The sequence below is a fragment of the Osmia bicornis genome, chromosome 8 (genome assembly GCF_907164935.1).
Source record: "Osmia bicornis bicornis chromosome 8, iOsmBic2.1, whole genome shotgun sequence".
Lineage (NCBI taxonomy): Eukaryota > Metazoa > Arthropoda > Insecta > Hymenoptera > Megachilidae > Osmia > Osmia bicornis.
The window spans coordinates 3,591,839-3,616,985 of record NC_060223.1 but is presented as its reverse complement, the minus strand read 5'-3'; the positions used below and the strand labels follow the sequence as shown (position 1 = coordinate 3,616,985).

Below are 25,147 nucleotides of genomic sequence, written 5' to 3'. Positions count from 1 at the left end.
TTTTACTATATTTGTTACCGACAATGTATGAAAAGCAGGCATCGTATAGAATGCCTAGGCAATATCGAACTAAATCCTGATATAAACAATATTAATTTTCCCCTAAATTGAAATTTTTAATTACAGACCTTTGAGGATTCTTTTCCTATTTTACTAATTTTTAGAATAATTATTTTATAAAATCCTTACAACGCCTAGGAAAAGTTTATATAATATTAAAATAATTCGGTTATTTCATACTATGCCTCAAAATGCCAGGAATTCTATATACATACATTGCCTAAGCATTCTACATACACTGCCTGATTTTTATAAATTGCTGGTAACATATCTATTGCTGTTTTCTCACATTTTACTGTATTATTTGTCACGTCCTGTGACGCATTCTTTAAAATTTCTATTTCGCCACCCAAACTCTTTAAGCCGCTATTTCGCGACCTAAATTCTTTAAACTTATATTTCGCTATACAGATTCTTTAAACTTACATTTCGCGATACAAATTCTTTGAACTTCTATTGCACCATCCAAATTCATCGCTCCGCAAAAATTCTGAGTGAGCAACTCAGCCGGGTCGTCGTACGGCGAGAACGCTGACGATCCGGACGAGGTGGTTCACCCGAATTGCCAAATCAAAAGTCGATCTCATTAATCAATATATAATAACGAGACCAAACCGCCCGAACACAGACCAACTATAGTACAGAACTCGTATCAGATCAAATTTAGTGCAGACCCAAAAGTCATCGCGACCCGATCACTTCCGTGAAACTCGTTCAGAATCGGCCAGTCCGTTAACGCGAATCCGGATTTAATTCTAACACGCGTACAAAATCCGCAAAATACGACTCTGCTACGGGACCCAGAGACCCGACAGAGCAACTCGTCATTTGTAAAGCACGCGCAAGTTAAGAACTGTACGCAAGACCAATAAACATTTGTTGTGCTCAGAAGTGTGTGAACTTCAATTAAACGTCTACCCTACTGTCTACATCCACCAGGACGACTTATTTCTACAGGTATCCTTGCCCAGCGAAAGGTAAGTAAGAACCTCTACCTAACTAACAACGTAGATTAAATCATACAAAAGTACGCGGAGAACTCAGTGAGAGGGAGAACTTCGCGACATTACATATTCAACATTTTTGAATAAATTATATTTAAATTTGTGAATTTACATAAAAAATCATACTTTTGACTATTTCAAATTGACCAACAATTCAATTGTAATAATAAAAGTTATATGTAGCTCAATTAAGAGAAAATTAAAAGCAAAACTTACACCTGTTAATTTTTAGTTACTGTCAAATTATGTGGTGATATTATTTATTTATTTTATTTATATATGATAGATATGTTAAAAGTAGTTCCTTATGATGGGTGATTTTGTATTTTGTACTGTGCTTTAATTATAGGTAAGATTTAAAATTTGATTTACCCACCTGATTAGGCGTTGTTGTATAATGTCGTATAGAAGAGCTACGACTTTCAATGGAATTATTGGGGCTGAGGCTACGAGTATTGCTTGTTAGGACGGTCGTTCTATTATTCGGCGTGTCACTCTGCGTGTCGTTTCTTATCGAACCGTGCAAGTAACCACCGTTGAAACTGAAAATCAAATTTACATAATTTGAAATAACTAAAATAAAATGTTATATTATAATAAGGAAGTAATATAAACAATAGATTATAGATTATTTTTTCATTGAAAAACGTATAACTCAAATTTGTATTTAAAATTATTTATATTAAATAAGGAAATATAAAATCATGCTTCTGACATAGATGAAATAACAACGTTTAATCCTTATACAGGATACTTCAAAACAGATGAATACTGTAAAAACGCATGGCGAAAATACACTGTAAATTCATCAGAAATTTTAGAAAATAATTACTGATTAATGTAAAATATTTTACATATATTTTAAAAGTATGAAATTATCTTACGTTGAATTGGAACCGAGTAGAGTGCTTCGACCATTATTTAAAACAGTAGTTCGGCCAGGCTCCTCATCTTCTGTCTGTGACCAACGTTTCCTCCTTAGGGATGGCCGTGATAATTTCCATGAATACCCTCTTTGTATTCTTGGCGGACTTTAACCAGAGAAAAGATCAAATTATTATTGTATTCAATTCCGTAGTACAACGATTATATAATTATATCCTTTCGCATTTTTAACATATTCATTTTGAAGGATGAAATGTATCGTCCTTTGATATTTAAGTTTGACCACGAATAATAATATACTATAGTAAATTTTAAAATTGTTTATTTTTCATTCCAATTCTGTCTATAAGATTAGAATAAGAAATAAATAATTTTAGAATTTAAAAATTCTTGTAGCATTTTTAGAATACTCCTTCCATTAATTACAGTACTAATCGTGGGTCAACAGAATAATTTGTCCCTCGTTATAAAAAGAATAAATTAAATCAGAGGTTCCTAAATTTACATGACCTTCTTTAAGTGAACAAGCAGGAAGAAACAGTGATAAATTTACTCCCTTCCCTCCCCCCCTCCCCATTTGCACAAGAGGTATCGTTCACTTTGGGAATCACTGAATTAGATCAAAAACCAGATCTCTGCGAATTGCTGGAGTTTTTATAGTACGAAAGAAGATTTACCTTGAACTAGATAACTCCCTCGTTGAAGGATTAACAACAGCGGTAACGAGACTTATTCGTTGGGAAAATTGCCCGGCGATAAGATTCTTAGTTGGTATTTTGTTTGAAACGTCTGGTAATTTCAACAGGCCCGAAGGTATGCTGCACTGACTCTGTAAGAAATAATATTATGATGAAGAGTTAAATGAATTTCATAAATCATTTTACATGTAAAATGTTTTCAAATACTTGTTTAATGCTGAATAAAATTTAAACCTAATAAAGAAGAATGAAAAGAATGACATTTGACAATCAACAGGAAATACTATGGTTAAATATTCTACAATAATAAGTAAATATAATTTATAGTATTAATAAATGTAAATTTATATTCATAGTATTTATACTGGTGAAAATATACGTATTCAAATATCGGTATGTATATTTAAAATAGTATGTACTTAAATATATTCTGCATGTTCTCAAAATAGTATATGTACTCAAAATGTACTCACAATTATTCTAATTTTGATTTATAGTATTTATAATAAATGAAATTATTAATATGAAATTATTATTATGAAACGTTACTTATTTAAGTACTTACTCAAAATGGTTACACTCAACATATACTTGGAATAATCATAGTTTTGTTTACTCATTGAGCGCACATTTAACATGTTTTGAATTCTCATAGAGTACGTTTTAACTACTATTTTTGACTACATGTTAAATATAATTTAAATACGTGTCTGGCATATTTTTAGTGCTATTTTAAGTATACATATATTGAATACATGTTTGAGTACTTATTGAGTACACATAGAGTATATTAAGAGTATCTAGAGAGTATATTTTGAATATTATTTTGAGTATGTATATTGTAACGTGGTGACACGAGTGCCCCCCCGTTACAATCGCCACGATCCCTTGGCTTTAACCTGCCACGCGCCTATCCCTGTAGCACCCTCTTCGCTAACCCTGTTTCCTTGTCCACCCGCTGGTATCGGGCCGATAGGGGCAAAGACAGGACACCAAGCAATGGCGCTGCCACCACCGAAAAGGAAAACCGGTCCCGAGGCCAACGACGTCCCGTGACAGCGAGAAGTCGCTCAACCACACCACTAAAACAATGCCGTGGGGCCATCTATACGTCGAGCCAGAGGACCCTAAGCCAGCAGACAGCATTGCCAAGCCTCCGTCAGCCCTATCGATCCCGTTCACCGACCAATCCCCGGTCGATCCCGATCACAGGCCAATTCCCGATCGATATTGATCCCTAGCCCAATTAGCCTCTGACTCGGAAGACGACCTAATCCCCGAATTGTATCCCCTCCCCAAAATTCCGTGCGACGGGCTCGCCGTCGCTGCGACAATGACGGGCCGACACTTGGATTTTGGGCAGGAAACGAAAGTTTTGAGATTTTGTAAAGATTTTCTGAAGTGTGTGTGCGAGCAGTGTTTCGGCATATTGGTGAGTCCCTATGATTTTAATAATTGTTGAATTCTGAGTCCGGCAACGACCACCTTCTCCGTCCGCGCAATTGTAAATCGCGATATTACGAATCACCCTTTTCTCCCGCCCTTAAAGATTCCCTTTTTTGACTACCCTTTTGATCGCGTAACGCAAGGAACCTTCCGTGAACATCCTACTCCGAGGTTCCCAGCCCTAGAGTTTCCCATCGACCGAGATCGAGCCGCGAGTCCCCGTCTAGTGCAAAGGACCCCCGATACTCCCCATTTTGTTCCAATCGCTACACCTGTAGCTGGAGCCCAACGAATCATAGAGATTTCAAGACATTGTATAGAGTGCACCTACGCGAAAGGGTCACAAATTTGGCGCCCAACGGAAAATTTGGGGCCAGGAAAATTTTATGAAGTTCAACAAGCTCTCACGATCGAGAATTCCAGAAACCATTATGAACTTGAAATTACGACGCAGAAGGTGCCCGTTACCGTTGAGCCTCTTGTTGTCACTTTTTTTTGTCGCTGCCGGTCGAACGCGATGTTGTGATTGAGATACGCGATATCCTAACGTATCGATATACGAAAATAAACAATGCCTCTCAATCGACACGAAAACCGCTTTCGACCGAACGTTGCTTTTGAATATTTCGAACCTATTGAATGTTATTGAATTTGATTATCTCTGCCCTACAATTTTTTTTGCTTGTGTCACCGATTTGAATACTCGCGTTTTGCCGATATTGAGTGCCTTGAAAGTGCCTTTTCGTGCCGCCTGCCGATTTTACATTTTTTTAATGGCCAATTGCTGATTTTGAGATTTTGTATTGTGCTATAATTTTGAAACTGTACGCCCTTCTTGTTTTGCACCCTTTCTTTTCAGAACCCCGAATTTCTGTTTGAACCCGGAGTTTGAATCGGTTAATTCGGCTCATGGATCACGCGCGTTTGAATATCCATGGATGGAGAGAGGAATTCCGGGACCGTTATCTCCGCTCGGAAGTTCGGCGCGTGTTCAGCCCGGATGCCGCCCCATGGGACCTTGTAAACGACACGGCCGATGACCGCCTCCCTTTCACCCTTTCCGCCGCCTGGGTTACCCCAGAGGCGGACGATTCCGCTCCCGAATCACTCCCTACCCCTCACCCCCGACCCATACACGACCCAAATCCCGAGACAAACGCCACGGCGATCGATACTTCCCACGACTACTTCCCCGAATTAACTCGCCCGTCCAACATCCCCAACCCAATCACCGTGACCTCCACCACCACCCTAACCACCTCAAACCTTACAATCATCTCCGCCCCGAATCCCATTCCCGCTCACCCCCAAATCCAAGAAACAGAGATCCAAACTCAGCACTGCCAGAGTTGCACCTGCCAAACCTCGACCCCACCACGCTACCCCCACGATCCAACCCCTATTTCCAATCTGTCCATGATGCCCCCGCCTCACGCTGAACCCTCCTTATCTAGCACCAACCCATTCCGCCCCCCGTCCAGTATTCCCCAAGATACTTTCTACCACCCCCTCGACGAGGGCCGCGCATGCGGACTTTTTCGCATATGGCAGATTGCCTTCGCGGGAAACCCCGACGAGGACGGGGAGGAATTTTTAGAAACCCTGGCCGAATGCGCAACCGGCCAAAACTTGACCCAAACGGAAATCCTCCGTGTACTTCCCTTTGTCCTCACCGGATCGGCGCGAGCGTGGGCGCAAGAACAACCGCGGAAATGGTCAAATTATAATGAGTTCTTGAGAGCCTTCCGCCTCCGGTATGTCCCCAATAATTACCAGACCCGTTCAATCAGACCCGTAGCCGATCACTCACCACCTTCCTCACCTCCTTCACCAAAACGCCGTAAAGCCCTTCCTAAATCCGACACCCCTCCTACGACACTCCCAAGGCCCCGGAAGACACTTTTCGGGCCGCATACCTCTCCCACTCCATCTATATCGCCCCGGAAACAACCCCTAAAAACTAATGGTTCCGCCCCTCCCCGATCGTCCTCCCCTTTCCATACTTCTAACGCCTCTCCCACCCTCACGGTTACTGAAATCCCCCCCTTAATGTCCCTCCAAATCACACCCCCACCTCCCGGATCCCGCAGCCACCGAATCCCATCCCTAATGTCCCTCAAAATCCCCACGCCCCCGTCCCTCCGAAAGATCCGAACGCCTTCTTCTCCAATTTCCCCCCGATAATCCCCTAGCCCTAATCCCGCTTCCCAATGATCCCTACCCCATAGCAACCTAACAGAATTTCCTACCTTCTCAAAAATTTTTAGGCACGAATCAAACAGAATTAAAGCAAGTAGTACCAGTTTATAACTTTTCTTTCCTCCTCTCTTTTATTTTGGGCCAAATAATCTAATTCACTTCCCTTACAGGTTCACTATTAACCTTTTTTTTCACATCACACCGAGCAACAAGGAGGTCTCTCAACCTAACGAGCCCACCCTAGTATGTGTGAGGACGAAGTGGAGGGATGAGAGAGTAATACGCGACCTGCAACCCCGAGAACGAGTCGCCCGCAAGTCCAGTCAAGGCGGAGGTGTGTTGTAATGTGGTGACACTAGTGCCCGGCTTGGCTTTCGTCTGCGACGCGCCTGTCCCCGTAGCACTCCCTTCCCTAACCCTGTTCCCTTGTCCACCCGCCGGTATCGGGCCGATAGAGGCAAAGGCAGGACACCAAGCAACGACGCTGCCACCATCGAAAAGGAAAACCCGTCCCGAGGCCAACGACACGACATCCCGCCACAGCGAGGAGCCGCCCAACCACACCGCTAAAACGATGCCGTGGGGCCATCTATACGTCGAGCCCGAGGACCCTAAGCCAGCAGCCAGCATCGCCAAGCATCGATCCCGATCACCGGCCAATCCCCGATCGATATTGATCCCTAGCCCAATTAGCCTCTGACCCTGAAGACGACCCAATCCCCGAATTGTATCCTCTCCACAAAATTCGCTGCGACGACGAGCGTTTTGAGTATACGTTAAGCAATACGTAAATTTTGAGTACTATTTTGAATACATTTTGAGAACAAATTATACATACTCCTGAACGATCGATAGATTCAATTGACAGTGCTGCAGTTGGGTAAACAGCTCGACAATTCAGATCTCTGTATCCAACATCGAGGGTAGTGTTTGGTGAATCTTGAGGGGTGGCTGCTGTGTGAGTAATTATGGGTGGCTGTCCCGTGCCACCCATCATTTTATTTTCCTTCTGAATGTTGCACTTTGGCTCGTCCATTTGATGCTTCCAGACAGTATTTTGCTTTTCTCTGCTGTTGTTATCTTTATATTTTCGCAACTCCTCTGCACTCTGCCAGGAATTTTTCCGATCCTACATTGAAACAATTATTTCTTTTAAAACGAACAATAATGCGTTTCAATGTTGATAAACTTAGTTCAAAAATTTTAATTTATGAGAATTTATTTTGAAATAATAATGTTAGTTAAAAATTTACAAGATTATGATGGATTTTGAACTTTGGAATTTTTTTGCATAGTACATAGAAGGTTTAAAGTGGCACTCAGAGCTATAGCCCCCTTTAGATGTTTGTGTTGCTTTAATAAAATTTAAAAATAAATATTTGGATCTTTTAGTTGATGTTTATATCATTACACAAAATATGAATAAGCCTCTAAAATTGAAATTTGTACAAAATATGAGGTAAATTCAATTTATGTTTTCCTGTAACCAATTTCTAAGCTTTGTTAATTCAATAAATAGTAGTATATTTAACCTGAGTACAAGTATCGCTGTCAGTGATCGAATGGGATCTAGATATTCTGGATGATCCATCGTCGCTACCCATTCCAGCTTCTTTGGCAGCCAGCTTAGCCATTTCCCTTTGTTCTCTTTCCCTTCTTTCATTCCTCTGAAAAATTATGTCATTAATGTTCAGCCGCCTGTAGCAGTTGACGTAAACAATTTTTTCCACAACTGAGAAGCAGCGACCGGCATACCTCCGAAGAAAATCCTTCGACCAGAATAGCAACCAGTAAATTGAAAAGGACATAATTTCCGAAAGTCATCAACGCGACGAAATAAAGCGCTGCCCAATGGGACGTCTTTTGCATTCCGTTGAACAGCACAACGTTCCAATCCTCCTGCGTTAAAATCTATATAAAGAGAAAAAGAAAACAAAAAGTTCTCAATGTACCTTAGAGAAATAACTTCCGCTACGTTTCGCGAGACGAATAAATAAGCAAAATCTCTAACTCGTGAAAAATAAAGTTTCACGTGAAATCTGTTGTTATTGCTTTTAACGAAACGTTTCTCTCAGCATCTAGTTAGGAGAATTAGCTCGAATTCTTCATACACTAATTCTACTGACTGACAGTTTAAAAAAGAAGAAGAGAGATGAATAAAAAGGGTATCGATCAGTATCGTCTCGCGCATTCTTCCTACATAGTAGTATATTTGCATTTTACTACGAATTTCTCTCTGTGTTCAATATTTAACCCATTTCAGTTCACAGTCTCCATTGAAGGATACGAAATTCTACAATACATCTTTTTGTTACTGCATTTCTCTACTGCATTTCAATTATGCAAATTTTATTTTATTTTTGATTTAATAGGATAAAAATGATTAAAATGTGAAAAATTTTGAAATAAGGAAGCTGGGCTGAAATGAGCTGGTAAAATCATTAAAGCGGCTACCTAATTGTTACAGCTTCATTTGAATATTTATGTCGTTATGTTCCCATACATAGTAACAAGCGAAACAACGTGATGCAGTTATTTACTGTTTGAAAAAAAAAAAAGGGTCAGATGTTACGGCTAACGTAACATCCGTATAATCGATTAACTCCTGGACTGATAACAAAACCATGTCAATCGCGTAACAAACAAACCATTATCCACTCTGTTATTTTATCACGGAACAACGAAAGTTAATCGAAAAAAAAAAGAAAAAAAAATAGGATAGAGTAGAAAATGGAAAAAATAGAGAATTGTCAATATTTTGTTAATTCGTAACGATACTTCGTTAAGCTGCAACGTATAACAAAGGTAAACGCAGAGAGAAAACCGAAAAACTAAAAATTGGGAACAACCATTGAAAATTTATATACTGTCGCATCGAAAAAAATAAAACGTTAGCTGGAACGTGAAAGGACAAAAAGCAAGAGAAAACTGCACACAGTATTATGTAACACGCATGTATACGTAATATGAATATAGATATAAACAAATGTACAGGTACAGATACAAACAGATGTAAATATAAGAATAGATATAGAAATAGACATAGAGACAGATAGGTAGAGTGTTTCATAGCTAGACGACCAAATTTTGCAAATATATTCTACAAGTAAAAATTTTTAAAAAAAGTTCACACTACTTCACTTTAATCTGAAAAAGGTGTTTGTTTAATTTTTTATTTTTAAACATCATTGAGAGATTCAACTTGAATTTAATTTTTAACTAAGGCAAAATTGGGGATATAACATTTTTTTAAAATATGCATCTATTTATTGTTTAGATAGAAGAGATAATAAAACAAATTTAATTTCTGTCAAGTAACAATAAAATACCCAGATGTTTTCAGTACAGTCTTGGGCATGGTAGACTTTCCTAGAGGAAATATAGCATTGTAATATTTAATAATTAGAGATTATATTAATTTTTTTTTAAATTAATTTGGATATCGATATCTTCAAAATTAGGACTCAGAAAATTATGATTTCTTATTTAATCCTTGGGTCTAGATCAATCGTGCCCCAAACTTACAAAATATAGACAAGAATATTAAAATTAGTAATGAATTAATGAATGATTTAGAAAAATAGTAAAATTTAGAAAATGATATAAAAATATGAAATACAAAATTAAACTAAAATTCGGATTTTTTCCATGGTCCGTGCTCCGAAGGGTAATTAAACCCTCCCATTCTTGGTATTGTATAAAACAAAGAATGAAATCACTATACAGGTTGCACCAAACTTGAAAAATAATTCCCCAAAATATCTGCAGAAATAAATCTAAACTAAATTTCATCTAAGCTGTTAAAGCCATTATAATGAGTTACACTAATAATTAACATTGTTCATTTTAATTAATTATTTTCAATAATTTCAGGTAATAAACATAACATTAATAAATAAATTAAATGCACACTGCTAACCTCGTGTTACATTACAATATATCAGTAAACTTGCTTTTATATTAAAAAGATATACATATATTTTAATAAAAATTTCAACATCCACGAATCTCATTTTTACTCATAGAATATTATAGCAACATTTGATTGTCCAGTTTTGAAGCACCCTGTAGACACAGATATAAAGACATAGAGACAAAGACACAAAGAAGGACAAAGACAGACATAAACGTAGACATAGAAAATACACATAAGAATAGATAAAGGTAAAGAGAATAAGGAGAAGAAAGTATGATGTGTTTCTAAATACTTAGCGCATATACCGTGTTTTTGGTGTAAGAGAGGGGAACGGTGGTACCTGAAAGACCGTGACTAGTGCCCAGACGATGTCGTTGAAATGTTTGCGATCACAGCGGCACATTGGGTGCCGCGAGACCACCTCGGCACAGGTGCAGGGCCGACTCCGGTCCGCCCACATGCAAAACTTACCCCCGAACAGGTACATCCCTAGGATGCTGCAACCGAGACAATCCGCCGGCCTAAAGTATCGCCTCATTTCAAATGGAACGGTAAGGATGGGGCGAAGGATATTGATCCTCCAACCATGGAGCGTCTTCAGTCAAAATATTTCCTCCTTCTTATCAGAAAATGCGTCATTTCATCAGAAAATTACCAAGCACGCGATATCGCGTGATTGAACTTTTAGCTACTGACAACAGTGAAAGTGTTAATCTGACATGTAGGTTGTCTTTAAATTTATATTTTATCGATTTTTTCTTGATAAAAGTTGTCAGGGGAAGAAGGGGTCAGCGATTCGAATGTATAGCCATGATAAAAATACGTATCCAGGTTACATAATCCCTTAGAGATACTATGCATGTCAGTTCCAATATAGGAGCATGAATATTTTAAGCTGTAATTTCAAGCTGGAATTGCGTTGGCTATTTGCCGATGCGTTAGTTAGCTGAATGTTCATTGGAACGTTGATTGCTCGGTAAGTGAATGAACATATCAATTGATATCGTGTTGTAGGTAATGTTAATTAATCAACGTCCTTGTTTTCAGAAGCAAACATTTGCTAATTAGAAAATTTGTTTTACGTATTTTATTTAGTATTTAAAGTTGCTTTATTTAATTAATTTAAGATACTCAAATTATTTATTTAAAGATTCAGTAATTATTCAAAATAGTGTCTTTCCCAAATTTTCTGTGTGTCTGATATAGATAATTAATCAGAAATTTAACAATAAAATTATCAAAATTTGGAAAAGACTCTATTTTAAATAATTACCAAAGATTCCTTCATTCTCAAAAATGAATGACAATTGAACTATTTAGTATTGCAAGAAATAATAATATTTACTTTAATTAGGAATAATAATTAATGTAAAAAAGATGAAGACGCTCCATTGGCAGGTGTTAAGCAGGTATATCGTGTGAACAGCAAAAACAACTGTCACTCGAAGCTTATACAGTCACATTCTGCAAGATCGGTGTGCATAAATGGATATTTATGCAGATATAAGGAATATCTAGTATTTAAAACAAATAAACAAATTGACAAATGTCTATAATATATTAGATTCAGTAATAAGTTCGTTCGAATTTTGAGAATGAACATATTAGTATGTACCCCAGAAAATTTATGGCATTTTCTTTCGCTGTAACTTTATCATTTGGTATATACACTTGGGTGCAATATAGACTTCTCATGGCTAAAGATAAATGTAAGAGAAAAGTCTTCCATCAGCCTTTATTGTTGAAAGAACTTAAGTAGAACTTAAGGAGAAACTAACCTAACACAAGGACAAAAAAAATAACTACTAAAACGTTTCAGTCTCTACACTTTTATGTAGAATTAAAGAAAGAAGGATCCAACCACTCGCATTATTTATCTGTTCTTCATGTGTGAGGACAGGGGTTTTTAGGTTAGGTTCTCCCTAGGTGGTTCCAAGATGAATAGCAAGAAGTACTTAGAGTGTTCTTCTCTCTACTTTTACTCTTATTGTTAGCTAAAGGATTCCTCAGAATTGAGATCGGATTAAAATTTATTACGCCCGGGTTATTAAACCTTGGTTGATAAATTTGACTAAAAATAAAAATTTATTCGTAAATAAAATTAAATAACATTTAATTGTAAAAAAGCGTAACAGTAGAAACAAATGAATTCAATGTTTTTTGACATAGTAAATAGAAGATTTATTGCTGGGCATCCTAGAAAGTATGGCTCGGGGTTGTATTTCCCCACAGATTTTCCCCTAATCTGCCGTTGCTCAGACTAGGCAGGTAACTTGAAAAAGAGGATAGACCTAAACCCAAGAGTGGAAAAGAAAGAAACAGTCTTCCTAGCTTTAGAAAATTATTGATACGGATCTATTCCCTTAGTTCTGCTAATTAGTTACCTAATTTGAACGGTTTTTAAAGAAAGCCTACATTGCACCTGAATGTACAACACCAAGCAAGTAGGCTTTCCTATGGAAAATGGCGATATAGCTTTCGACTTTGGGAAAATCTAAGAAAAACATAACATAAACCTTTCCATTCTGGCATGTAAAGAAGAAGGACGGATAAGAAATATAATTAAGCCCCTTCTTTACAACTTTCCTTATTGTTAGTCAAGGAAAGCCTACATTTCACACGACTATACAGAGATATTTTTCAAAGACAAGAATCTGTCTTTGATATTCTGTGACTGTTGATATTCAAATAGTAAAATCTGTCAAGTAAATTTATAGTGCTTTCAGCTGTAATATTTGTAAACGAATGGATATCATAAAAGTGGTTTTGAAAATCCAGATATGACAATAAAATTCTTGAAGATAAACCACATGAAGAATGAACAAACATTCTGATACGTATAGTGGGCATTTTGAATTGTAGCCAAGACAAAACCATTACTGAGGACATATACTCGACATAACTCGAAATGGTACTCGAAAAGGTTTTAAGGATCGATAAATCGTGAGGATGCTCTCTTTCTTCGAAATAATGCAAGATAGTGCATTAAGCACAGATATTGGAGAATAATGCAGGACCATATACTGCAGAATGGACTCTGCAAAGAAATACTTGCTTCGGACACTTCAATTCATCTTTTATTTACTTTTCTTATTTTAAGTTTTACGTCGCATCAATTGTCACGTTTCTTCTCTCAAGGACAACTTAAAAATCAGTAAAATTCAGGACTTACTCAAATTTATAAAAGATACTAAACTAATAGAACTGATAATGTAAGCTTTACCTACTCCTTGATGTCGCTAATAACCTTGTAGTTGATGTGACAATAAACCTTAATTTAAAAAAAAAAAAATTGTTACATTTTAACAACGGCACATAGGTTCTAGCCTTGACATTATTAAGTAAATATAATTTTGGAAAATTGTTTAAATAAAAATTGAAGCGACCATAATTTTGAAGTTTAAAAACGACTATAATAATTTTTCAGCTCAAAAGGTGAATTTTGATAAAAGCGGTATTTATAAGCTTGTCTCAATTTGCGAAAAAATTTTTGAATTTAAAATAATAAATTTTTTATTATTCAAGTGAGATTAAAATTACGCGAACATAACTTTTATTTCTAGCATTTGACGTTATTATATTTCTAGAAAAGATAGTGTACCGTGGAAATAAAATAGAAATGGTTTGAAGAAATTCAGAAATGGAGATTTCAGTTTGGGAAATGGAGAACGAAGTAGAAGGCCAATTTAAGACCAGGTAAGATTGATGGTAACCAGATATTCACATTAATTGAAAAGAATCCATGATATATGATATAGGATATTGCCAATTTATCAAATATTTCATAGGAATTGATTCCCTAACATCTGATGAAACTGCAAAACTTCCTTGCTGAACTTTTCACCAGACTAATGATAACAAAAATTGGATTATTTATAATATTGTTCAAATCAACTAGAAACAACTACTGGTCTTTTTCTAAAACAATCCAATGTCCTATATGTAAGATATACTGTTCTCCGTTTACAAGTCTTTTAGGACGACATAGGAGTAAGAAGGGGTACTGATGACACATCAACCGGCCCTATAGTTTTGCACGAGCCTATTAGCACTGTAGCGAAGTATAAAGATTGCGCCCAGAATGACATAGGAAGCAAAGGGGGTTCTCCGCAGAAAGGATACCAGTGTGCCAGGCGTGGGGGGTTCCGACGTAATTCGTTAGAACTATAGGACCTATAGCATCAGTGTCGGTCGCCATGGGGTTTTAGTCTGTAGGAATCAGACACTCCCCCACTACTCTCCACAAGTGAACAGTAGGAGGTCTTATCAAAAATTTCTCCACGTTAAAAAAAAGGGGTGCTTCGCAAACACCGACCGACTCTCTAGTTTTACACGAGCCTAATTTGTAAATGTGACAATTTTAGCCAATAATACACTATGGTCGAAAGTACGCGTGAACTGAGGTCGGGGCACGACCAATCAGACCTGTGTTCCTTCCGAGTGAAATCTTTATAGCCCCCTGCAGTCTACGGGAGGTCTGGCCAAGTAGGGGAAAACCACTCCTGAAACACATGTTCCGGTTCCCCTTCCAACGCTGCTCCTTCAAGTAAGATGGGACAGTTCCGACTACCGTCTCTCCGAGGAGACAGTACCGCCATTAGGAAAGATGGAGAGACGGTAGTCGGAACCGTCCCATCTTACTTGAAGGACAGCATCTCGGGCTCGTAGCATTGCACGCGTGCAAATACGGGCATTGGCGGGCGCCCGTGCCCGGCTTAGTAATAATAGTAGTTTATTTCCAATTTTATTAAAAACAAAACTTTAAATTAGCAACAAATTTATAATTATATACAAAAAAAGGAAATAAGGTGGACATCATTAATGTTGTAGGAGAGTATTCATTTTTCATTATATTAATTTTAGTCCGTAAATTTCATTATGGGTCCGCAAAAAAGGAATTACAATTTGATTGATAAATATAATATTAACATATCTGTAGTACTCACCTGATGTTCCCCTGACAGTTTTCTAATTATTTTGATCCTTATAAAATACAGAAAACGTCAAAACCTATCTATTTCAATTCTTCAGTAATAAAAACGAAAACTTTTATAGTAATTAAATATATAAATTACCTGAGGGGTGGTGAACAGACATCATTGATTATCAAAATTTCATGACAATACGAAGATACAAAATTTTGATTAAATATCCGAACGAACATGTTACTGAACCTGATGCTTGTACATTAAGCGAATATTATACAAGCTGCGTATAATTTATAAAAAAGAACATATGGCAATAGTAATTAAATAGCAAACAAAAAGGGTTGCTATCAACTTATTAGTTTATAAAATTCTTATACATTATTGATATTGAATATGAATAATTTACATGTTTCATGTAAGTGTCACTAGAAAATATTAAAATGTTCCTGTAATTTTATAAAAATTTATTTTAGACAAAAGCTTCTCTACTTTTTAGTGCTGTATACAGGAGTTTCAAAAATTCATGGCAATACTCACGTGAAACATACTGTATCCTGTACAGGGTGTTTCAGAACAAATACCAAATTTTAGAGGAATACAATATTCATTAAAATCAAAGGAGAAACATTTAATTGATTCAAAAATTGTTTATTTTCGAATTATAATAATTTATACTTAATTAATGGTTTCTGACATTTTAAAAAATTATGTTACGAAAGAGTACAGAATTAAAATTTGCAGAAAGCTTTTCAAATAATTAACCATATATATTTTTTTTTATTTTAGAAACTTTTTATAATTTAAAAATGACCAACTTTCGGACAAAGTTTACTTAAAATTTTCTATTTATTTTATCGATTATTATCTTCCACTTTTAACACAATATTGTTCTAAACACCCTGTATAGTACAATATTAATGATAAAGATAACTGCATCATCTGAAAAATATTAAATTTCCTTCTTTTTTGACAAAATTTGAAAATCAAAGAAACAGTACGTATATATGCAGAATAATTTTTCATTTCGTTTGTATCAATTGTAATCAAATGAAATACAAAACGACTGGAGCAAAGGATACCTATCATTGCAGAATGTCACGATTAAGGTTTACGGGGAGAGGAGAAAAAGATAAAGAGAGAAACGAAAGATGGCGAAGCGTAAATATAATCTCTAAATATAAGTAAGGTTAAAAGTATTAAACGAATTTTTAGCGGCTGGTTGCACAAATACACACTAGCTGTCGATATTAGCAGTATCTGTAATATTGTTACGAATCTTATATGTTTCTATAATATTAAGTTATTGCATATCAAATGGCCAATTTTTGAACCTTAACAATCTGGAAAAATTAAATATTACTATATTATTTCATTACATAATATCTTTATTAATTTTCCAGATGAGTTTTTTTAAGAAGATAGAAAAATTAGTTTATTAGATAACATATATTCAAATTTTCAACGTGTATATATATGTAACTTATTTAAATATATAAAAGGCTTTTGTTTTAATTTTCTTTACAGGCTCAAATACGTCACTATTCCTTTTGCAATTTTGACTAATTACAATTTCTTCAAAACGACAGGAACTTGTTATCTGGTAAATTAATTTCTATTACTTCTAAAAAACAAAACTCAAGTCGTTTGATCAAATTTGAAAAAGACTTTACTGTTTTGAAGAGAGCGGTGTCATTTTTGTAACCCATTATAGCTGATGAAACTGCATTAATAACGTCAGTTTTATAATTTCAAAGTGTACAATTTTGAACAATCCATCAGTACATTTTAGAACTGAATTTTTGCAAATAAACTGGCTATTTCATTTGTAACAACCTAATAGTGTCTACGTGGGAACTGAGTAGCACGGGTCTGGGTAATTGGATAAATAAACGTGTCTATTTACAGTGGGTAACGGAGAGGTATTAACAATAATAATACGCAAACCGTACGCAATTACATGTGGAAGTTCTTTACGGTTGTATCGTTTGGTATATTCTCCCTTTTTCAATCTATCGAGCGTGGTAGGACGACGTTTTCTCAATTTGTGGGATTGATTGCACGCGTTTGTTCGTATTCGTGTTCGTATTTCACGCAACGATTTATTCAAACCCGTCGAATGTTTTGTACGCGATTGGAACACAAAGTGAATGTCAGACAAAACAAGTAAGTAGAGAGAAAAATCAGAGATACAGACAGAAAGTGAGCGAAACGAATGGAATAAAGAGATACAAAATACTGTGTGAAACCGAGGAGTTAGAGCAGACAAACAAATGTAGAGATATTTAATTTTTTTTTTTTAATTAATGAATATACGGAGAAATGACGCTAGAAGAACGAGGTTTGCTACACTGTTAAAAATTCATGGCATAACTCAAGGTACATAGTTTCGTATAGAAGTGTACAAATTCGCGTGTAAGTATTGTATCATGGTAAAAGTAATTTTCATTGACTGTCATTAATAGAATAGATATATTATATTTTATTTATGTGGCTCAAAGAGCTTTAACTGTTCACACTAATTAAATTTAATTTTCAAGGTTTCATTTTTTTAACCCTTGGTCTTATTATTTTCTTGAAATAAAGAAAATAGTTACTTTGATTGTGTAAATTATAATTGCAATTCAAATTATAATTTAATAGTAGTTTGTAGTTTTTGTTACCATTTTTGTTACTATTTTTGTTACCTTATTTGTTACATTCTTACATTTTTCGTTACCATTTTTTATTTTCAAACTACTACTAAAAATCACTTCAAATTAAATGACAAAAAATGTTAAAATTCCAATTTTATGTTTTTTCCAAATAATTATCAAACATCATCAAAATAATTACCAAACAGTTAAAGATTCCTTGATACAATTTGCCAACATTTGTGATTTCAATTGCCGTTTTTCACAGTGTAACGAAATGTCGTATGATCGAATGTAGATATTGTAAGGAGATGTGTGCGTATTTGAAAAAACGGTCGGGGTTAACAGCGATGGGAAGCAACAATGATCATTAAAACGCGTATCAACATGCAAAGCGTAATATAAGAATATGAAACGACAATAAACATGCACCACAAGAATATACGATCAAAGCTGAAAAAACATTGATACGAAAACGGCCAGTGTTCTCCAACTATGCTGATGCGACAAATCAAACAATTATTCGACAATAATCAACAATTCTCGGCAGCCTATTACCAAAGAAGAAACAGATATTTGACAGAGAAGAGCAGCAGGGGAAGCAAAAAACTGCACGTACAACAACCATAATAAGAACAATCAAATAACGTAAACAGATGAAAGCTTCAAGGCAATCACAGTCTCTTGCAAGATACAATAATCTATTAAAGAACTTATATCACAATTCTGTCGAGCGATAAATTTGAATTTGAGGAAGGTACCTGGAATACCAATTCAACATTCGTACCCATAATCAATTCAAATTCTTTTCTTTTCTTTTTCAAATGCAGTGAAAGCGTGAAAACGATGATGAATTTTCTTTTTTTTCATAAAGTGTGATGTAAGATCTTTTGTTCGTCGACTCTCAGCACGTTTCCTGAACGATTTCTGCAAGTTTTTAATATGAATTTATTCTGTATGTAAATTTATTAAAAATTTATAGTTTCGAATACAATATATTTGTGAATAATAGAAATATTTTATAATAGCTCATAATTTTAAGTGAATTTAAATTAAAAAATAAATTAAAAAATAAAAAATAAATAGAATTGAATCATAACTAAGTAAAATTCTTTTTCATAAGAATTTATTTCCTTATATTGTAATAATGTAATAAAATAATTTAATTCAAATTAGCTCAGTGTATAATGAGTATCTATGCATACATTTTCTTATATTGTAAAATTTAAACTTTTCTTTGAATAATAAACACAAATTATCAAACATTTTGAATATTGCTGTAATTACACTAATAATTATGCAATAATTCATTTGTAATTTTTCTTTAACCTGTGATATTTTTAATAAATCCTTTAATAGAAGATGAGTATAAAGGATCAGTAGAGGATCACTATTTTAAAAATGTAATTTAATTAAATGACGAAGAAATAAAAAAAAGAATGAAAAAGTTTTTGAATGAAATTACAATATCAATTTCGTTATTTAGCCGATCTTCATCAATGGGTAGTGAATAATTTTATAAAAATAAAAGTTATTTCTAATGATTTTTAAAAGTCATTTGAAATAACAAATTGAATTAGTTTAGAAAATGAATCCTTACAGGTGGGTTGCAAAGTATTAACCAATCAATGAAAAACATAAATTGCTTATTTTGTGTTCAAACATTTTTAAAAGAGCCATTAAAAATAAAAACTGAATGAATATAGTTGTATGTGGCTAAAGTAGAATTCTATTCGATACAAGTAACAAAATCTAATTGTTCGCTATTTTAAGCGAATTACGTAAATAACTTAAAGAAACTGTCCAGAAATCGTGATCGCAACGAGAAACACAAAGCAGATACAGTATTACCTCTCTAATGATACTGGATAAGATCCGTGCCTTATTTCTTATTATTAGAAATGGATATACCAGTTTCAAGATTTTATTCTCTTATATAGAACATCTTAAAATAGATCATATACTTGAGAAATTGGTTCTCAATATTACATCGTATCGAAATGTTCTGTATCGTTTCACAATCTGCTGTTTCATTTTCAAAATACAAGTGATTGAAGAATAGGTATCTCACTTCCGGTGCGCAGTTATGTAGAAGAGCACGTGTTAAAGGCACGCATGTGCGAATATAAAGCGCTATGGGTAGCGAACCGTAGGTCCTGATGACGTAGATTTACTCCCTTAGGCATACAAATTTTATACTTTCAGTAGACTTGAAATGTCTTCCAGAGCTCAATTTATTAATTCTTCATAGAGTACACCAAACACATAAATGCATTTTTTCAGTTATTTTATAAATTAGATCATTAAAAATTCACTTCAATGCTATAATTTTTATTAATTCACACAATTTATGTATTTTTAGCTATAAGAAATGTAAAGCAATAATTAACCCCTATTACTGGAAAAAGTACTATTTTACTTTCAAAAATTAAATAGTGTTGAATGCAATATGACATGATTCATGTGTAATTTTCCTTAAGTGGAGACATTTCAAAGATATCAAGGTGAGTTTCGTATTTGATGCAAAACTGTGTACTTTATATTCATCAACTGACGCATTTTTTTATTCTCTACAAAAAGTATTAGGGTACTTGGATCGGAAATTGATTAATAATTGTTCAAAAGATATCTTTTGGGGCGATTTAGTCTCGCCTAATTTGACAATTGTTCATTGAATTTTGTATTTTTCTTGACGTCAGTCTTGCTGTTCTCTACAAAAAATTATTAAGGTATTGAGGTCAGAAATTTATTAATTTAAAAGATATTTTAGAAAGAGACTAGAGGTTCTCTTCCTAAGATATCTTCTTAACTATTCAATTTTTTACCCAGGTATCTTAATACTTTTTTGTGGAGAATAAAAAAACGCTACAATTGATCTAAACCAAACTAGAAAGTTCCATAAGAAAAATGAAGGAGAGGTTGAAAGTTTTGGAATGCTTCCACTTTTGATGTCAACATAAATATCATGTAATGCTATATTCGACATCATTTAATTTTATTTAATTAAAGTTTTTGTGATACCATTTCAAAGCTACAGGTTGGTCCAGTTACATGGGACAGTCTCTATATAATATTAACCCTCCGACGGCGGACCATGGAGAGAGTCTAATTTAATTTTGTACTTTATGTTATTTTAACTGTTTCTTTAATAAAAAATTATCCTTCTAATATATGAAATTCTTTCGTCTAAAAACGGTACATATAACTTTAGGTTAATATTCTTATATATGTTTTGTAAGTTTGGGTCTATATTGACTCAGACTTTGCTGTTCAAGGATCAAATAAAGACTTTAGACATCGTTAGCTATTCACATATCAGCCTATCGTTTGAAACCGTACACACCGGAAATCAAATCTCCAATTTTCAATCGCTTATGTTTTGAAAAATAGTTATAAATTACAAACAGAAGCATGATATTACAATCTCTGTTAAGATAGAAAATATACAATTTTCGAGTTGTACAATCATTTTAGGACTCCCTATATATCTCTCGTTTGCAGAAAAGTGATCAAGACAGGGTTTACCATTTCTGCAGAAGTAACCAAAATCATAATTTGCCACTCAGTATACAGTAAATCTACTAAGCAAAATTGAATTTTAAAGGCGTATGCACATGTAAGATAAAGTACAGACAAAAAACCTTTCCCTATTCTTTACTCTGCGTTTACAGACTGCACCCTATAATTATAAGCCCATTTCAAACTAACCATATTTTTAGCAATCACTACCTTACCACATCATAAATGCTTCTAGCTAACTCTGGTCAGACTTTGGCATTGACGTTCAGTTTGCTTTTAGTTGCACAAATGACAGTTACTATACTATACTTCACTATATTTACTATAATTAACCCTTGCTTGCCAACACTGTATACGAGAATCTAACCAATTAGAGAGGCAATACTGCAACAGCTGAAGCATATCCAAAGGCTAACTTGACGCGCGCGACACGACAGTTCTTCTTTCAACCCTTTGGGGACGATCGAGGCATATATGTGTCCAAAGATAATTGCCATAATAATTTATAATTCCGATCATGTTACACTGTATTTTTGTTACAAAACCAGGTATAAGTGTAGAGAGTAAAAATTCATAATATATGCTTCGAAGGATGGAATTATTATTTCTTTTATTTGAAATTTAAGAATAAAGAAAAGTTCCGTCCTCAAAGGGTTAAATAATTGAAAAACTCGTTAGGCGACGACTGCGAGTAAACGAGCAGAGAAAGCGAAGAAACATCATCAGGTTCAATTGCTCGAATGATTCGTGACCTCCTCCTACCTCGATACGGCTGCATGCCATAGGAGTTTCGTGTATCTCTCATACGTTACCTTCAGACCTCGCGAAATCATAAAAGTAGCTGAGACAGTCTGCGCTCGTACGAGGAGGTTCAGCGTTCAATGACAAACGTAACAAATACGCATGTATAGTATGGTAACTTAGCGTACGTGGATGCGTGTGTAACGTTAATATGTACGAATATGTATATATTATATTATATATATATATACGTGTGTTATATATATATATAATATAATATAATTGTAATATAATATACACTATATAGAGAAAAAAAACCCTCGAGGGATACGTGGAAAAGTATCCTTTGTAGGTACCTGAAACACCGTCACAATAGCCCAGAGTAACGAGTCAAAGTTTTTCCTATCACACTCGACGTCAGAGCTGCCTTTCATCGTTTCACAGAATTTGCAACCAAACAGGTTCATCCCGAGAATACTACAACACAACGAAACGTGCAATGTACTTCCTTATCCGTAAATATATAGATAGATAAATATGTGTACAGAGAAAAAGAAAGTCAGAGGGGAGGGTTGGAGAATATATGAGAAACGGATCAAATCGAGGGACCTTGTGAAAGTAATAAAATAAATATAAGTTGAAAGAAATAAATTTCTGTTTTTTTTTAAGTCTGACTATGATGCGCACTCGCGTTTCTTGCAAATAATTACTATAAAAATTCATTATAAAATGAAATTTTCTTATTTTGTAGTAATAAATTCTAATTAATTGAAACATCACTAATTCGTACTAGAAAAATAAAATTTTTCTTTTTATAATAACTGGACTCTATGTGGTTCGCAATTATTTTCAAAGTTTTGTTCAAAAAATAAACAGGTTTGCTTTCTCAATAAAGCTCAACAAACTTAAATAACAATTAAATTCAATCAGTAAAGGGTTAATTGTTAATTCTGATATATAATTTTCTTTGAGCGTTGTTTAATAAACTACTCATTTTATATTTGAAATTTTGTCAAATTCTGCAGTAATGTTTAAACTATTTTGCAAAATAATTATACGTTCTGCATAATTAATAATACTTCAATAAATTGCCAATATAAAATAAACACTCCATCACTTTTAATGCAACTTGGTTTAATTTTATCGATCTGCCATAAGAAATAACAACATAATTATTTAATTATCCTTCAATAAGCATCCCAATGGACCAACTTAATTATTGATTATAAATAGTATTCATAAGCAGTTTCATACAAAAAAGGACCAAAAAATATTTCCATATAAAATGTATATTTAAATTCTGGTTAAATATGGAACATCACGAACATTCATAGACAAAACAAAGTTAAATTAGAAAATAAAATGTAACAGTGATTACGATGAGCAATCAATTAATCGTTGAATGATTTTCAAACGCGAGATAGTGAGAAGCCGGTATACGCAGCATAATCAAATAACCGAAAAAAAGTACATATTATCCATTCGCAAGCTGTCTAATATCGATGACCACACCGAGGCGCATTTTGTAGGCACTTAGAGTACATAGCAAACAAAAGAACAGAGGGGACAATAGAATAATTAAAAAAACGTACGAATACACGAATAATCAATAGGTGATAATATGTGTGCGTATACACACTATTGTTATTAATAGTATGCATATTTACACACATACATATAGTATATACATATATTTGTCGATAGGTAAAAGCTGCATGCACACACGAAAATATATATATATACACGTTCATACACAAGATATACACCATATCAAAAATGTACACCTTGAAAATTACAAATTCTTCATGACAACAGAAATCGAAAAAATTTTTGGCATTTTGTATCTTGGGTTTTTATTTTTGATTATATATAACAGATTGAAAATGGGACGGTTGAATTTTGAAGTGCTATGTTTAAGTTTAGGTAAATTAATCTCTTTGAATTTCATATTGTCTTTATGGTATGAATAAATTTACCCAGGTAATGAACTCTGACTATCATAAAGTCAGAGACTATGCATTAAGTGCATGCAAAATGGAATTTTAGAATTTCGGAATTTAGTAGTCTTAAAATTCTAGAATTATGGAATTCTGAGACTTCGGAATTTAGTGGCCTTAGAATTTTAGAATTTTGGGATTCTGACATTTCGAAACTTTGTCATCTTAGAATTTTAGAATTTTTGAATTCTGATATTTCGGAATTTAGTAGCCTTAGAATTTTAGAATTTTTGAATTCTAAGATTTTGGAATTTAGTAGTCTTAAAATTTTAGAAGTTTGGAATTCTAAGATTTCGAAATTGTCATTTTTAAATTTTGAGATTTTGTAATTTTGTAATTTTGTAATTTTAGAATTTTATGGTTTTAGAGTATTATAGTTCTAGAGTTTTAAAATTTTAGAATTCTAGAATTTTAGTGTTTTAAAGTTTTAGGATTTAAAAATGATAAGAGCCCCTACCTAATTATACTAATGATCACAAAATATGATTAGCTATTCAAACATGATGTCTTAGAAATCGAACACTTAATTTTTATTTACTTATTTTTCAAAAACGAGGACTCAAATTCCAAAACAGTCAAAAATTTGTCACTTCCTTTCGTTATGAAAAACTTGCAATATTCACAGTGTATATCTTCTTTTAAACAGTCCGTGTACACGCATGCGTATGAACATGTATATATGTATATATAGATATTCATATCGATATTCATACGTACAAATGTCCTCTAATAAACGGTAGAAAGTAATGTATACGTTCAATGCCTCAAGCCATGACAAAGGGCCGACAAGGCACCCCTTGTAAACGTGCCAACAAACACCCATCGTCATTACCATTACAACGTTAGAAAACGCTGCTCACAAACGCAACAGAGTCGGTATATTATATGTATAAACCAGATTCACTTGCGACTCGGTCATCTATGTGATGCGTTTACGCGACGATCCATATATATATGCGATGAGAAAAGTGAAAGCGCATGAAGAAGAGAAGACAGGAGTAAAACGGAAGATATAGTCACTTGGTACACTTCGTGTTCGAAGAGTAACGACAAATCAAGCCGCAGCTTCGTTAACGGACAAGAAGCTGTTTCACAATTACAAATGGCAACGAATCTTCTTTAAT

The 25,147-nt window shown here is 34.3% G+C and overlaps 2 protein-coding genes across 2 annotated transcripts in view; one reads left to right on the top strand and one right to left on the bottom strand.

The window, feature by feature from the left end:
- Window positions 1-25,147, bottom strand: part of LOC114875743 (voltage-dependent T-type calcium channel subunit alpha-1G) — a 123,965-nt gene that overhangs the window by 9,696 nt on the left and 89,122 nt on the right. The window contains 7 exon segments of the mRNA XM_046286656.1: window positions 1,441-1,606; window positions 1,949-2,095; window positions 2,627-2,778; window positions 7,131-7,421; window positions 7,825-7,959; window positions 8,048-8,203; window positions 22,383-22,503. Coding sequence (XP_046142612.1) covers window positions 1,441-1,606; window positions 1,949-2,095; window positions 2,627-2,778; window positions 7,131-7,421; window positions 7,825-7,959; window positions 8,048-8,203; window positions 22,383-22,503 — 1,168 coding nt within the window.
- On the top strand, window positions 3,453-6,375 carry LOC114875744 (mucin-2-like). The gene is made up of 2 exons (XM_029186381.2): window positions 3,453-4,079; window positions 4,953-6,375. The coding sequence occupies exon 2, from the start codon at window positions 5,003-5,005 to the stop codon at window positions 6,275-6,277; it is 1,275 nt and encodes a 424-aa protein (XP_029042214.2). The 5' UTR covers window positions 3,453-4,079; window positions 4,953-5,002; the 3' UTR covers window positions 6,278-6,375.